At 46.1% G+C, this 15,897-nt stretch overlaps 1 protein-coding gene and 1 pseudogene across 1 annotated transcript in view; one reads left to right on the top strand and one right to left on the bottom strand.

Annotated features, from left to right (window-relative positions):
• Positions 1-10,577: 10,577 nt before the first annotated feature.
• The window catches only part of LOC129324707 (aldehyde oxidase 3-like), a 147,162-nt gene continuing 141,842 nt past the window's right edge, over positions 10,578-15,897 (bottom strand). The window contains exons 31-33 of the mRNA XM_054972081.1: positions 15,428-15,616; positions 13,213-13,380; positions 10,578-10,631 (exon numbers count right to left, since the gene is read on the bottom strand). Of these exons, the coding sequence (XP_054828056.1) occupies positions 10,578-10,631; positions 13,213-13,380; positions 15,428-15,616 (411 nt within the window). The remainder of the gene's footprint in view (positions 10,632-13,212; positions 13,381-15,427; positions 15,617-15,897) is intronic.
• Positions 10,783-12,725, top strand: LOC129324277 (26S proteasome regulatory subunit 4-like; annotated as a pseudogene).

Genomic DNA, 15,897 nt, shown 5'->3' with positions numbered 1-15,897 from the left:
CACCTCCTCCAGCAATGCTGACCCGGGGGTTGGTAGTATCTCTTCCTCGGGGACTGCGGCGGTGGCTGCTCCGCTGGAACTGTCCTGGGGTGCCAACAGCGTAGAACTGGATACATTTTTGCCTTCTGTTCCAGGGACATATGAATCAAACAAGGGGTCTGGGAGGGCCTTGTCCTTGGTATCCTTATCCTCCGGGTACGGCATTAGGAAAGCTGTGATTCGTAACAAAATGTCAGACTATGGCATGCCAGCTGGCTGCTGTCTATCTGCCCCTCTGCAGAGAAATTCCTCCCCAAACCGGACAGGGCCTTTCCCCCCTTTAGGCACATGCTCCAGGCCCAGTGTGAGGATGTCACTTCTGTGACATCATCACTGGAGTGCCAGAGGCCAGGTGAGCTGGCTGGCTGGCTGCTCCCCAGGGACGCACTGCACAGCAGGCCAGGCAGGCAAGTGGGACAGCCGCTCCTTGGGAATGGGGCAGGTCAGCCTATGTGCTTTCCCGGGCACACCATGGGCATGCTTGCAGGCTTCTGGTATTTCAACTTTGTTTCCCCAGATGGTCTGGAAAAAAATCCGGATTGTCCAGGGAAAACTGGACACTTGGTGACCCTATGTAGGTTTTGGATGGTCATCAACCCCAAGATTCCCAGAGGTGGGCTTTTCAAGGACAAATATGTTGGGGGGGAGGAGACCCTTGTACCCCAGGTTAGATCTTTGCCATCAGTTTCCTCTGACTGACATTAAGCCGAGGAAATAATGTCTCCAGCCATACTGGGTGTTAATCAAGAAGTCAGCCCTGCGAGGTAGGCCACCTGAATACAAAAAATATTGTTAACTAGTAGTTGGGCTGATAGGCCCAGGTGCTGGATTCATATTGAAGTCCAAAATGCAATAACACAACACAACAGTAAATGTTATTAAGAATTGTACAAAAAGATGATCTGTACATAGAAGGTGCAAAGAGGATAGGACTACTTAACTAAAGTCTCTAAATTACTTAGCAGAAACATCTGCCTACAGAACCACCGAGTCCAAACAGAACAGAACACCAAGGTCTAGCACCCCAGACTAGTCTGAGGACAGGAAGGTCAAGAGCCAGCAACCCTGTCTAACTGCTGATCCAAGAGCAAAAAAAGATCTCAGGAACTCCATTTTTATCCCATATCAGCCAGCAACAGAGTCGGTCTATAACAGCCTCTCAGGGCCTTGCTAAGACCTGTGAGCATGATACCTAGCAGCTCAACCACACACACAAATCAGAGCGATTAGCCGCAACCTGTGCTCGGGTAGCTTGTCACAACAGAAGGCACGGGACGTCCCTCTCTCTGGCCACTGGGTCTCGGCACGCCCATGATCTCCCCTGTTCCTGTGTTCTGCAAAACATGCCCAGGCTTCTCTCTCGGGGAACCACTTTCCACTGAGTTTCTCTCAGTTTCCGAGAATAGTCCTCTGACGCCTAACCAGACAAATTTGCCGTAACATAAAGTTGACCAAGAAACTGGTAAAGACTGGGTTACTGGTCGCCTGCCACTAGCAGGCAATCTCTTGGGAATCTGTTAGGTTAACTGCTGATTGCCTATGATCAGCGCAAGGTGACACACCCTCTGGGGATCACCCACCATCAGGGCCGGTGCCACCGTTGAGGACGTGAGGCGGAGGCTGTGAGCAACGTGGAGGGGAGGGGGTGCTGGGGGTGCTGGGGGTGCTGGGGGTGGAGGTGCGCACAGCGCCACCGCTGGCCAGTCCTGCGCTGCCACTGCCACCGCCACACCCCCCCAGGTGGGTGCAGCAGCCGCAGGCCAGGGATGGCAGGAGGCCGGGGCGATGTGTGGAGCGTGGGTGGCCTCCTTGCGCCACCCCAGCCACCCACCAGTGAATGGCCCCAGCATCTCTGCGCGATAATGTCATCACATGATGACATCATCACGCAGCCCGGGGTGCGTGTGCTCGGAGCACATGCACAAGGATTGCCTCAGGTGCCGGTAACCCTGGCGCCGGGGCTGCCCACTACCAGCAGGCAACCGGGGGAAGAGTGCACTAGGTGCGCTCCCAGGGGGAGCAATGACATTTCCTGAAGTGATGTTATTATGCTGGCCACAGGAGTACTCCAGCGCTTTATTGGGGCCAATTTTTGCCCCAAACAGGCCAGAATGAGCCCCACGCAAAGTGCAAGAGCACACCCATGGCCAGTGTGATTATGTCACTTCCTGGGAGTGACACTTCCAAGAACTGACATCAGTTCTGGTTTCCCGGCAGATGAGTTAGCAGGGAGGGCTGCAGATCTCTAGGCGATGTAAGGTTAAATCATGCTGGTCCTTTAATTATCCCATCCAAAAGTGTCAGCTGTTTGTAGTCAACATCTGCCTGCAACATAGCTGTGTGCAGGGCTCATTTTGAGGGGGAAAGCGCAGGAACATAGTTCCGGCAGGTCCCCAAAGAGGTCACATGTATGGCACTAATATGAATCCAGTCACTACCGAAACAGCACCTGTCATTACAGGCATGGGTCAACATTGGGAGACAATGCCATCCATCCATCTGTATGCCACTGATTTGCCTGGGGAACTTTTTTCAACAGGCTGATGTGGAAAGTAGGATGGACATGGCGGAGGTTCTTTGGGTAATCAAGTGCTACAGTCACTTTGTTGATGATTTTATGAACAGGAAAAGGTCCCAAATACTTTAGTGCTAATTTACGGCTGGTTTGGGCGACTTTCAAATTCCCAGTCGGCCGCAAGATGGCGATCCGCGTATTTCTTATAGTCCTGTTTAGCTTTGTTAAGATGCTGTTGAATGAGAGTCCATTGTTGAGCTGCCTCCCCCCACCATTCTGAAACGTCATTGGAGGCTGTTGCAGGGGGAAGAGCTTCAAAAGGAAATGGTTTAAAGTGATAGCCATAAACTACTTTGAATGGTGTTTCTCCGGTGGATGAAACTGTTCTAATAATTGATTAGTTTTTTCAGACTGTCTCGTCGGTTTGCGGATGGTGTGCCTCACCTGCTTATTGACTCTGGGTGCTCCAGAGATATAATTGCACCAGCTCTAGTGAATGGATTAGTGCTCCCAATAAAAGAACTTGAAAATCCAGTCATTTTTCAACAGATGGATGGCACTAATATGAATCCAGTCACTACCGAAACAGCACATGTCATTACAGGCATGGGTCAACATTGGGAGACAAGATCATTTGTAATTAGCTCTACAGCAAAATACCCGTTAATTTTGGGAAGCAGATGGTTGTGGGACCACAACCCAGACATTAATTGGGCAGCTGGAAGCGTCACCTTCAAGATAGATAGCTGCAAAACCCATCGTTGGAACCAGAATTGGGGTAATAATCCTACCCTCATAGAACAAGCACTCCTGACCCTGGAGGAAATTAACCAAATACCTAAACAGTACAGAGCCTATTTACAAGCTTTCACTGAAGAAGAGGCCAACACCTTACCTCCCCATAGGAGAACCGATTGAGCAGTGGAACTCATCCCGGGAGCCACATTACCCAAAGGTAGACTTTATCCCATGAGCCCAAATGAAAGAGAAGAGCTCTGAAAATTCATTGACACTAATCTTCAAAGGGGATTCATCCGACCAGCAAACAGCCCCCATGCTGCACCAGTATTGTATGTAAAAAAGAAAGATGGAGGATTACGACTGTGCACTGACTTCAGAGGACTTAATGCAGTCTCCTCCACAAACGCCTATCTACTCAACGTCGTGGCCCAAGGTAAGATCTTCACAAAATTGGACTTAAAAGATGCTTATGTCCACGTTCGTATACGAGAGGGGGATGAGTGGAAAACCGTGTTCAATACACCATTGGGACAATATGAATATTTAGTCATGCCTTTCGGCTTGGCTGGGGCCCCTTCGGTTTTTATGTCCATGATCAATGAAGTACTGCACAAGTTTTTGTATAAGGGAGTAGTTGTTTACCTAGATGATCTGTTAATTTACTCTGAATCTGAAGAACATGTTCGCCTAGTGCAACAAGTATTAATTACTGTCATGTGTAATAAATTGCTCATCAAATTATCTAAATGTGAATTTCACAAAACTGAACTTACTTACTTGGGATATTGCATCTCAAAAGATGGATTAAGAATGGATCCAGGCAAAGTGAAAGCCGTTCAAGACAGGCAAACCCCCACAAATCGTAAAGAACTGCAATCATTCCTGGGGTTTGACAACTTCTATAGAGAATTTATACAAAACTTTGCCCAAATAACTCTCCCCCTCACTGAACTCCTAAAGACTAAAGACAAAGGGGAGCAAGCTAAAAAACCAAAAGCTAAATTGAATTGGACACCACAATGCCAATCAGCCTTTAATCAATTAAAGCAGCAATTCATATCCGAACCAGTGCTGCAACACCCCGATGAAAATCGCCCATTCATAATGCAGGTAGACACCAGCGATACGGCGATTGGGGGAGTCCTTCTCCAGCGGGGGACAGACAATATGCTCAAGCCTTGTGCATACCTTTCACATAAATTTTCTGAAGCAGAAAGAAATTGGAATGTTTGGGAGAAGGAGGCATTTGCTGTAAAAGCAGCGCTCTCCACTTGGAGACTTTGGCTAGAAGGGGCGCGCCATCCGTTTGAGGTTTGGACAGATCACAAAAATTTGGAAACATTACGCAGTCCTTGGAGACTCAACGCTAAACAGCTAAGATGGGCGGAATACTTTTCAAAATTCAATTTCACTCTCCAATTCTTGCCTGGTAAAACTAACTTCCTGGTGGATGCCTTTTCGCACATGCCCCAACACAAAAGCAAGTGGGAGGAGACAATAGACACGGTATTTTCGCCCACCCAACTGGGGTGTGTGGTTACTACGCGCAGTCGCACAGCACAACCTTCTCAGACTGACAATGGGTGGAGACAAAAACTGAAAAGCGAAATCGAAAAGGAGGGGGACAGTATGCCCAAAGAGAAATTATTTCAATCCGAACAAGGGGGATGGCTTTGGGGTAATCGATTTTATGTACCAAAGAGTCTGAGGAAAGAAGTGCTGCAACGCTGTCATGATGCCCCAACAGCCGTCCATTACGGATATTTAAAAACACTTCATCTGGTCCAGAGACAATTTTGGTGGCCGGGCATGCGCAAAGACATTTCACAATATGTAGCTTCGTGTCCCATTTGCCTCAGCGCCAAAACACGAAAGGGTAAACCTCCTGGACTTTTGCAGCCCCTTGAAACTCCAAGTAGACCATGGGAAGTTATTTCTATGGATTTCATCACAGATCTTCCCCCCTCAAAAAACCACACCTGTACTTTAGTAGTGGTGGATATGTTTTCCAAGCAAGCCCACTTCATTCCTTGTACTACTCTGCCCTCGGCAAAAAGATTGGTGGATATTTTTCTGAAATACATTGTAAAACTCCATTATTTTCCATCAAAGGTAATATCCGAACGCGGCGGACAATTCGTTGCCAACTTCTGGCGGGAGCTTATGCAACTAATGGGAATTGAGCAAGGTTTAAGTTCCGCACACCATCCGCAAACCGACGGACAGTCCAAAAAAACTAATCAATTATTAGAACAGTTTCTCCGTTGTTACATTAACTTCCAACAAGACAATTGGATTGATTTATTGCCCTTAGCAGAATTTTCTTACAACAATAGTGTACATGCGTCTACAGGAGAAACCCCGTTCAAAGTAGTTTATGGCTACCATTTTAAACTGTTTCCTTTTGAAGCTCTTCCCCCCGCAACAGCCTCCAATGATGTTTCAGAATGGTGGGGGGAGGCAGCTCAACAATGGACTCTTATTCAGCAACATCTTACCAAAGCTAAGCAAGACTATAAAAAATACGCTGATTGCCATCGTGCGGCTGACTGGGAATTGCATCCAGGAGACCTTGTGTATTTATCTACAAAAAATTTGAAAGTTGCCTAAACCAGCCGTAAATTGGTGTTAAAATATTTGGGACCATTTCCAGTTTGAAAAATCATCAACAAAGTGACTGTAGCACTCGATTTGCCAAAGAACCTCCGTCACATCCATCCGACTTTCCACATCAGCTTGCTGAAAAGTGTCCCTCCAGCAAATCAGTGGCATACCCGTGCTCCTCCCAGACCAACTCTGATTGATGATCAAGTCCATTATGAAGTACAACAAATTTTGGACTCTAAAATCAAATGTAATAAGTTGTTTTACCTCACCAGGTGGAAGGACTTTGATTCTGGGTTTGATGAGTGGGTGGAGGATATTCATGTTCATGCTCCTAGACTAGTAAAATCTTTTCACAATCTCTACCCTCTCAAACCTGGGGGAAGGACATTTTAAAGGGGGCAGAAATGTCAGGTCTGACTATGTTCTTTGTATGATTTAACCAAATAGACTCCATTTTAATCCTGTCAGTGTTTTAAGCTCTTCTTTTGCAGGTGACAAGCAGTCCAGTAACAGTTATCTCAAAGAAGAGGAATGTTTTGACTACAGTCTTTCCAGCCTTGGGAAAGTTTCACTCTCTCAGCTTCAAGCCGTTTGTTTTGAGAACTGTGGGGGGAGGATGGGATTTGATGGGCTATGCTACTCTGTACCTTAACCTTTCCCTTCATTCATAACAATACATGTGTACCAGCTAAGATATTGCATTTTGGCCAGTGGACTATAATGGTTGTTTATATTCAGTAAAATCTTTTGAAACCAATGGACTCATGTCTAATTGCAAGAGATAGTCTGGATTGCAACTTTTAATAAGCCACAGTCTGACACTTCTAACAGGTCTTCATACTGAGCTCGAAGAGCTGCTACTAAGCCTTGTAAGGAATCTAATTCTGGGGCCCCTAGTTCATACAAAGTTACATATCATTCTGCCACTTTTCCTTGCAACTGGGATCCTAGGTGTTCGATTTGACTGGCTTCATCCTCGAACAAATGTCCCCAGCGATTAAAAAACTGAAGAGCTTGTACTAAGAAAAATCCTAGTTTTGTGGGATCCCCATCAAACGTGGCCTCCAGTTTCACCCATCCCATCGGTAACTCTTGAGGTCTGGCAACTGGTGATGGTAATCGGTAGTACTGTAGAGGTGCTGGCCACTGTTCATGCCGTGCATCGGGTTGTCGCGGAGTCGGTTGCATTGGGGGTTGTCGAGGTCGTGGTTGCGGGTACCCCTGCGGTCTCAGAGGTGGAGGGCCCTGCGGCCTCAGTGGCGGGGGGCCCTGAGGTCTCGGAGCCAGAGGATCTTGCGGTACTTGCCTTGGTGCTAGGCCCCTTGGAAGAGGTTGACGAGGCGGCTGTTCTTGCGGCGGTGGGAGTCCCGGGGGATGCTCCTGGGGCTGCAGCGGTTGTTCTCCTGGGGGAGGTGGCTGCTTCTGTGGCTGGAGAGGAGGTTGCTCTGGCGGTCTTTCCTCTCCATCGTCCCCTGGGGGTCCTGGTGGGGCAAGATCATCATCTAATGGGGGCTCTTGAGGGAGTTCTCCTGGTATCCCGTCTGGGGGATTTTGTGGCTGGTCAGGCAGTGGCATCACTGGTTCTTGCTGATCATCCTCTGGCAAGAGCGGCATTTGTCTGCCTTGAGGGGGGACCTGACCTTGTGCTTGCCGTGATCTGGGTAGACCCCTCTGGAGAGCTGCTACCCCTCAACCAATCAAGATTCTAGGACGTTCCCCAACTTCTTGCAGGGGATTCTCTCCTTGGTCTTCTACAACCAGTACTGATAGCAAGTGCACTGCATGCGCCAGACTTTCCTCCATGCTGCTAATCCTGTCTTCCAATCTTTGTACGTGTCCTAGTACCGAAGTATCGACATCCTCATATGGCACTTCCTGGGGCATCTCTGCTGGAAATTGTGTAATGTCTGTATATCCTTCGGAGGAGGTGGTTGCTCGGGGCCAAGGCCGAATATCTCCCATTCCAGTGGCCCCGGTACTCTCCCCTTCCTCTGATATGCCAGCCAGGATTCCTTTCGTTAGGCCCGTTATTGCTGAAATCCCAGCATCCACAGCTAACGTGAGGTTCTGCAATTGCTACCAACTCTGATTGCTTGACTCGCGCTGCCCCATCCACGGGGCGACTTCAGCGTAGTCCCAACTCATCAGATCGTGACGGGTAGTTTCCCAAACCTGGGTGCTTTCAGTACCTCTTGGGTCCCACTCCAATTGGTTGGATTCTCTATTCCAGTAATACCACGGCTGGTTACTGGAATGCTCAATTGACGACCTGACAGTCCTTTTCCCATCCATCTGCAACCTGGTAAACACCGTGCTTGCTCTCCTCTCCCTCGTCTCTCTTGGCCTCGAACCCCACTGCCTCGGTGTAGGCAACGATATCAGGGTTCTGCCGCCGCCCTTGGTCAAGCTCCCCAGTCCCTCCGGACTTCCTGGGTGCCAGCTCTGTTGGGTGCGAGGGTATACACTGTTGCACGATTTGACTCTGTTCTCCCCCGAATGGGTTGCCTTGTAGTAGCAAGTTCCAGTCCTTCCGTATTAGAGATGTATGGATCAAACAAAGGGTCCATGTTGGGTACGGCCTTGGTATCCATCTCCTCCGGCCAGGGCATTGGAACAGATGTGATTCATAACAAAATGTCAGACTGTGGCTTGCTAAAAGTTGCAATCCAGACTACCCCTTGCAATGAGACAAGAGTCCATCGATTTCAAAAGGTTTACTGAATATAAACAACCCTTATAGTCCACAATCCAAGATACAAGGATCTTGGCTGATATTGAAGCATTGTTACGAATGACAGGTAAAAGCTGAGGTACAGAATAGCAGTTCCCTGCAGGCCCCATCCTCCCCCACAGTTCTCAAAACAATCGGCCCGAGGGTGAGAAAGTGAAAGTCTCTCAAGGTTTGAAAGGCTGTAGACAAAACAGTTCTCTTCTCCCTGTGATGTTCCAGCGAACTGCTTACCACCTGCAAAAGAAGCACTTAAGATACCGACAGGATTAAAATGGAGTCTCTTTGGTTTGCACATACACAAAACATAATCAGAACCTGACACAGAATAGGGCTGAAATGTGTATGGTCTGTCTTTGTGTTGGTCATTGGACTGTATCATCATCTGTGTATGGAGAACATTTTAGCAATTTTGTGCACATCCATAATAAATATTTTTTTGGAATATATTTTATATTTTAGGTTGTATCTTGACCCCTCTGTTGTTCCATGGAAAATGTCATTCAGTATTGGGAAAGTTATTTATTTTCTAAGTTACAATAAAAAAGTGTATCCTTAAATGGCTTATAGCAAACAAAAATGAATACAGGTATCAATTAAAATGTAATAATCAAGCTCATGGGGTTCTCAGTCACTTGTGAATCAAGGAACAATGAAAATATGCTAGGCTGCCACTGCTGCATGATGGTAGCCAAGAGGAGAGCAGTCCTTAGCTGGAGCTAATTCTTGGTACAGTTGAAGGAAGCCTAACTGCAGTCTCTAATGACTAGGGGGGTTCGCCAGGTCCCTTTACTCCCCCGGCAGGAGATTGGAAGCCTGGCACTCACATGCTCCCAGCTTGCATGATGACATCACTTCCAGACATGACATCATCACGCAGGGGTCAGAGGCCGGCCAGGAGCACTCCTGCACTCATCAAGGGCCGGATCGGGACCTGCAGGGCACGATTCTCCCCAAAATGGGCTTGCTGTGCATGCAGGAGTGTGCAGTGTGGCTTGGGCGCATGATGCAGCTTGGGGTACATGGCATGGCTCAGGGGGAGTATGCTCCCTGCCAGCCAAGTGAGTGGGCAGAAGGGTGGGAGCAGGGGATCCCCTGCCCCTGGCGGGGGAACGGTAACCCTACTAATTATGTGCAACAGAAATCAAGGCCATAAAAATGACAGCACAAAGTAGTAGTAGGGGTATGCATAATGGAAAAAATGAGATGAAATTGCACACAGAACTTGGTGGTTTGGATTGTTAAAGCAGCTTCTGGAATGGTGAACCAAATCCAGGAAATGAGGTTGTAACAACTACCCCTGCTGAAAAGTAGAAAATAGAAAGAGTCCAGTAGTGGGGAATCAAACCCAGTTCTCCAGATTAGAGTCCCGTGCTCTTAACCACTACACCAAACTGGCTCTCATTTTTCAATTTTGAATGAGATCTTAGGATCTGATGTCCCTCTAGAAACTAAAATATTTATTTTATTTTATTTGAAAGACTGAGATTGTTTTAGATGCAGAGGAGTTAGCCGTGTTAGTCTGTGGTAGCAAAATCAAAAAGAGTCCAGTAGCACCTTTAAGACTAACCAATTTTATTGTAGCATAAGCTTTCGAGAATCAAGTTCTGTTCGTCAGATGCATGATACAGAGACTGGTCAAATATAGAAGAGGATGGAGGAGAAGAGGAGGAGAGAGAAGAGGCAATTAGGGGGGGGGAGAGTGCAACCAATTGCCCCCCTAATTGCCTCTTCTCTCTCCTCCTCTTCTCCTCCCTCCTCCCTCCTCTTCTATATTTGACCAGTCTCTGTATCATGCATCTGATGAAGAGAACTTGATTCTCGAAAGCTTATGCTACAATAAAATTGGTTAGTCTTAAAGGTGCTACTGGACTCTTTTTGAGATTGTTTTGGTGATTATGCTTGGAAACACAGATAACAACCACAACTTTAGGGAGAAAAACAATTTTAGTTTCCATCGATAGCCCATGGCTCAAAGGTCCCAGGTTCATCCTTTGGAATCTAGAGAGAGAGAGAGAGAGAGAGAGAGAGAGAGAGAGAGAGAGAGAGAGAGAGAGAGAGAGAGTTATTTTTAGGTGTGAATGCTATGAAATGCTGAAAATTCAAAATCTAATCCTCCCCCTCGTCCTGCACACTCCTCTTAAACTTAAAAATGCCCAAGAGGACTAACTCCAAATCTCCCACAGTCTCATCAGGTTTCACTTTAGGGCTGAAAAGAAGGCCTCTTCCACATGGTAAACTTTACATCAGGCTTTCTGTGTATTCAACCCATGAGGATTGGGCCTACTTTATTCATTGGTTCTGGCCCATACTTCTTTGGTTCTTTAACTCTACACTTTGAGGGAGTTGAACCAAAGTGGTGTCTGTTGTCTATTTCTGCGCTAGAAAAATGCCCCAATTCTGCTGTAGGCATTGAGGACTCCTCCGTTTCCTCAGTTGATTGCTGAGGGTACTTACAAAGGGGGTGGTTTTTTTTTGTCTTTTTAAATGGCACCAACGTTGCAATGTTGCCATTCAATTTTTTTAATAGGGAAAAAAACTTACTTGGTTGCTGTCCAACCAATCCAGATGCAGAGGAATAAAGGGAAGGATGAAAGGCAGGGCCAAGGCCAGGCCTCACACCGAAGAAAGCATTCCGCACTTCAAAGAAAGTGCTGTTTTGAAGAGGGAGCAGAATAGGTCAAAGCCAGAGTGGAGGACATGGTCCTGGGGGTGGCAAAAAGGAGGACAAGCATAAGAAGAAGAAATATGAGCCTCCAGTTCCAACTAGAGTAGGGAAAAAGAAGAAGAAAACTAAGGGACCAGATACTGCCAGCAAACTTCCACTGGTAACTTCTCACACCCAATGCAGACTCAAGCTGTTGAAGCTGGAAAGAATTAAAGATTACCTCTTGATGGAGGATGAAGGAACAGATGAAACATTAGAAGAAATGCAAGAGGAAGAGAGATTCAAGGTCGATGATCTGAGAGGAAACCCGATATCTATAGGGACTCTGGAAGAGATAATTGATGATGATCATGCCATTGTGTCTACCCTGATGGGATCAGAGCAGTAGTCTTCCTTTCATTGGCAAGGACTTGCTAGCGCCACGATGTTCGGTTCTTCTTAACCATAAACTCCATGCTGTGGTAGGAGTTCTGATGGGTGACATAGATCCCTTTGTAACTGTGATGAAGGTGGGAAAAGCCCCACAGGAGACCACGGTGGCATAGATAACCAGATTCAAGAAATCAAGGAGTTCATGGAGCTTCCTTTGACCCATCCTGTGTATTATGAAGAGATGGGTATAAAGCCACCCAAAGGAGTAATTCTGTACGGCGCTCTTGGCACAGGTAAAACCTTATTAGCCAAAGCAGTGGCAAACCAGACCTCTACCACCTTTCCGAGAGTGGTTGGCTCTGAGCTTATGCAGAAGTACCTGGGAGATAGTCCGAAGCTTGTCAAAGAACTGTTTCAAGTAGCAGAGGAGAATGCCCCATCAATCGTCTCTATCAATTAAATTTATGCTATCAGTACCAAAAGGTATGACTCTAAATCAGGGGGTAAAAGGGAGATCCAGTGGTTGATGCTGGAGCTGCTGAACCAACTAGATGGGTTTGACTCCCGTGGAGATGTCAAAGTGCTCATGGCCACTAACGGAATAGAAACACTGGCTCCAGCCTTAATCAGGCCAGGGCGTATTGACAGAAATCCCTCTGCCTGACGATAAAACCAAGAGGCGCATTTTTCAGATTCAGACCAGCAGGATGACTTTGGCAGACAATGTTACTCTTGATGAGCTGATTGTGGCTAAAGATGATCTGCCTGGTGCTGATACTAAGGCAATTTGCGCAGAATCTGGCTTGATGGCTCTGAGAGAACAGAGGATGAAAGTAACAAGTGAAGACCTGAAACAATGGAAAGAAAATGTTCTCTATAAGAAACAAGAGGGCACCCCAGAGGACCTCTGCCTGCTGGGGGGAAAATCAAGGTGTGTGCAGAGAGAAAAGCCGCAGGAAAACCAGGAATTGGGTGTACCACAGCTGCAGCCTTTCTCTGCCAGCAACACAAAAAAGTCTGGGAAGCAGTTCGGAGACGGAATCGGGGTGCTTTGACCATACATGCAGAAGTCTGGAGAGAAACTGATGCAGTATGGGGCCTGAAACGATGTAAAAGCCCCATGCAGAAAAGACCGAAGTCACCCCCCCCCCCTTTGCCTACTATCTAGCATGTCTCCTCTGAGTGATTCTGGGCATGGGCACATCCGTTCCCTGCCTTTTGTTTTCTGGGCCTTCCTCTATGAAAAGTGTCCTATTATGGATACTGATATAGAGACAGATGGATGAGCACAAAGATTCCAGAGGGGAATTTGTATTCGTTTGTTGGAGCCAATTTAAGCCAAGGTTTTAAAGACGAACAGAAGTTTTTTCCAGAATAAATTTTCATGGACAAGAGTCTGCATCTAGGGCTCACAATGAGCAGATCTTTGCTGGGCAGACCTTTTATGAAGAAGGTAAATTAAAAAAAATAAACAGCAGGGGGCCATGAAATGCAGGTGCTGGGTAGAAAGGGCAGGGCAGGGGATGCTTAGGAAGTGCTTACCATCTCTGTGAAATGATCGGCACACGCCATGCGAATACGCGCTACGTTCAGTGGACTGTCCAGGACAAAAACATCATTCAGTCCTCTTTGCTTCCGGGCAGCAGCCACGGCATCCTTGATAGCGAAAAATATGGAGGATCCCATGAATACTCCAGCTTCTCCCAAACCCTGCAGAAAGAAAAAGGCAGTCAAGCTGTTTGTTTTGGAAGTCGATTAGAAATAAAACGCTGGAGGCTGTTACATAGTGCTGTTTAAAGTCATGCAGCTGTTCAGGTTGTGTCCAGTTGAAGATCTGTCCAAGCTAGTCTTGGCATTTAATATTTTGAAACACAATACATTTATTTCAAGGGGTAGCTGCCTTCAAGATATAAACAAATTAAAGACAAAGATTTGGCCTAATGAAAATTGTATATAAAGGTTCCAGAAGGGCAGCCCTATTAGTCTGTTGGAGGGGAAATGAATGAACATCTTGTGGGAACTTAATGAATAAGTACTGGTTTAGTTAGATCAAAATATTATTCTTTAAGGTGCCACAAAACTTCGAAAAGAAATTCAAACTGGCTTCCAAACTGGCCAGATGTGATGCCATACTGTCAATGATTTTGGAAGGGAGATACAAAAAGATTTCTTACTCTGAGAGGATTTGCCCCTGCCCTCTAGCCAAGGTGGAAACAATGGGACATGTTTTTTAATGCTGTCCCCTGTATAAAGAAATTCAAGTTAAGACAATTCTTTCCCTTATGGATAGATCTGTTATAGAGACAGACAGGGTATGTCTAGAAAAACTATTAACAGATGAAATCTCAGCTATTATCAAGGTAACGGCTGAATTCTGTCCTCAGGTGATTAAATTGCACAATAAATTTTAGTTCTGTTCACTTGAGCCCTGATTCAGAATACATTAGGAGGTTACTATATTGTTGATTCAAATTTTAAAATGGTTATCTAGGATGCTATTTTATGTTTTTATACTCTGTTTTAATTCTACGATGTAATTTTAACTAGATATCCTGATATCTGTATATTTTTAACTGAAGTTTCTTTTAACCAGTATTTTGTAACCAGATAATGTTTTGTTTCATAAGCTTGAACCTGGTTGTTGACCATAATAAAAGTTACTACTACTGCTATATTCATGTCATCTCAGTGAGATTTTGCTTGCATACCTGATTGCTATCCATGGGGTAATTTGCATCTAATCAAGAACAGTTAACTCTTTAATTGAGGGTGTTTGGGGTTATTTATTACAGCTCCTGAATGTCACTGCTTTTCAGGATGCAGAGCAGGTCTATGCTATTGTATCAGCAATTACTGGAATTTGCATCCTATTTGTTGAAGGAGGGCTCCAACACTCTATTTTACCTGTAACTGCTGTTCTTCGAGGGGTCACCTGCGTAGTCACACACAGAAATTACTTGAGCCTGTGCCGAGCATCTTCCAGGATCTTCCAGAGCGAAGGTAAAAGCAATTTTGCCAGTGACTCCACTCAACTCAAGAGAAGAGGTGCCAACAAGTGGGTGGAGCTAAACTATCCTACTCCATTCTCTGTTGCTGGCCACAACAGAAGTCTCACTAGAAGTCTCCTCAGCAAATGATGTGAGCTAGGCGTCTCTCCCCCTCTACATTCCATCTTTCCCCTATTTTCTATCCTTTTCCTATGGATAGTGTCCGCATGTGGATTCTCTACAGTTCTTGTTGGTGGTCGGAACCAAGAAGTGTCTTAAGTGCAACAGGAAGATACACAGCACAGAAGGGTATGAACTCCACCTCCTCTGTCAGGGGGAAGAACATTGTGCGAAGTCTTGCCTTCATTCTTCGATGAGTTGTGTTGGTGTGAGGCTTAGCAGGCAACCTAAGCTGTTCAGAGACAGGGCTTTTGATATTGTCCTTACAGCAGTGCAGTCACTGGGCTGAGACTGGAGTAACTCTGCTTAGGATTGCGCTGTTAATGTTCCATCCAGGCCCTGGGGTCTAAGGATAAATTTACACAGACAGAGGAGACCATTTTTTCCAATGACATCTAGCGTACTAGATGAGTGTGTGTTTTGTTTTCTCATTAGTGGGCCCAACATGTGATCAGATCCCAGATAGTTCAGACATCTTGCAGGAGTGGCTTGTCGCTAAACACCGAAATGAATGCAGTAAATGCCTTTTGCAGATTCAGTAACTGAACAATACAGAACGACTATATTATCCACATATCTAATACATTTACCTTGGAGGAGTAGATTGCAATGGGGTTTCTTGTGTTTGGTAGCAAGTAGATTCTAAACAATTCTGGGACATCGCAAACCGCAGGAATTTTATACGTGTCTGGACCCAGTGTGTACTGCTCTCCTTCCGGGGAGAATTTTATTTCTTCTTGAGTATAAAGGCCGAGTCCCTGCATGAAGCCACCTTCAACCTGAGGGAATAAATAGACATCATTTTGGTATGAATTAGTGAAATATTTAGGGTGCCAACTTCCAGCTAGGGCCTGGAAATTGCAATTGATATCCAGACTGTGGAGATCAGTTCCTCTGGAGAAAATGGCTGCTTTGGAGGGTGGACTCTGAGTCTCTCGACACAAGACTTCTGACATGTGTTCTTCACCTGCCAGGAGACACAATGGTGGCCCTGCTGAGGCTCAGTTAATTCAAAATTTTAAGGCGTGAGGGTGGCAGGGCAAAGGCTCTGGAAGGGGAG

Source organism: Eublepharis macularius, chromosome 2 (assembly GCF_028583425.1).
Source record: "Eublepharis macularius isolate TG4126 chromosome 2, MPM_Emac_v1.0, whole genome shotgun sequence".
Taxonomy (NCBI): Eukaryota; Metazoa; Chordata; class Lepidosauria; order Squamata; family Eublepharidae; genus Eublepharis; species Eublepharis macularius.
Note: the sequence above shows the minus strand (reverse complement) of the source record. Positions and strands in the feature narration are given on the sequence as shown.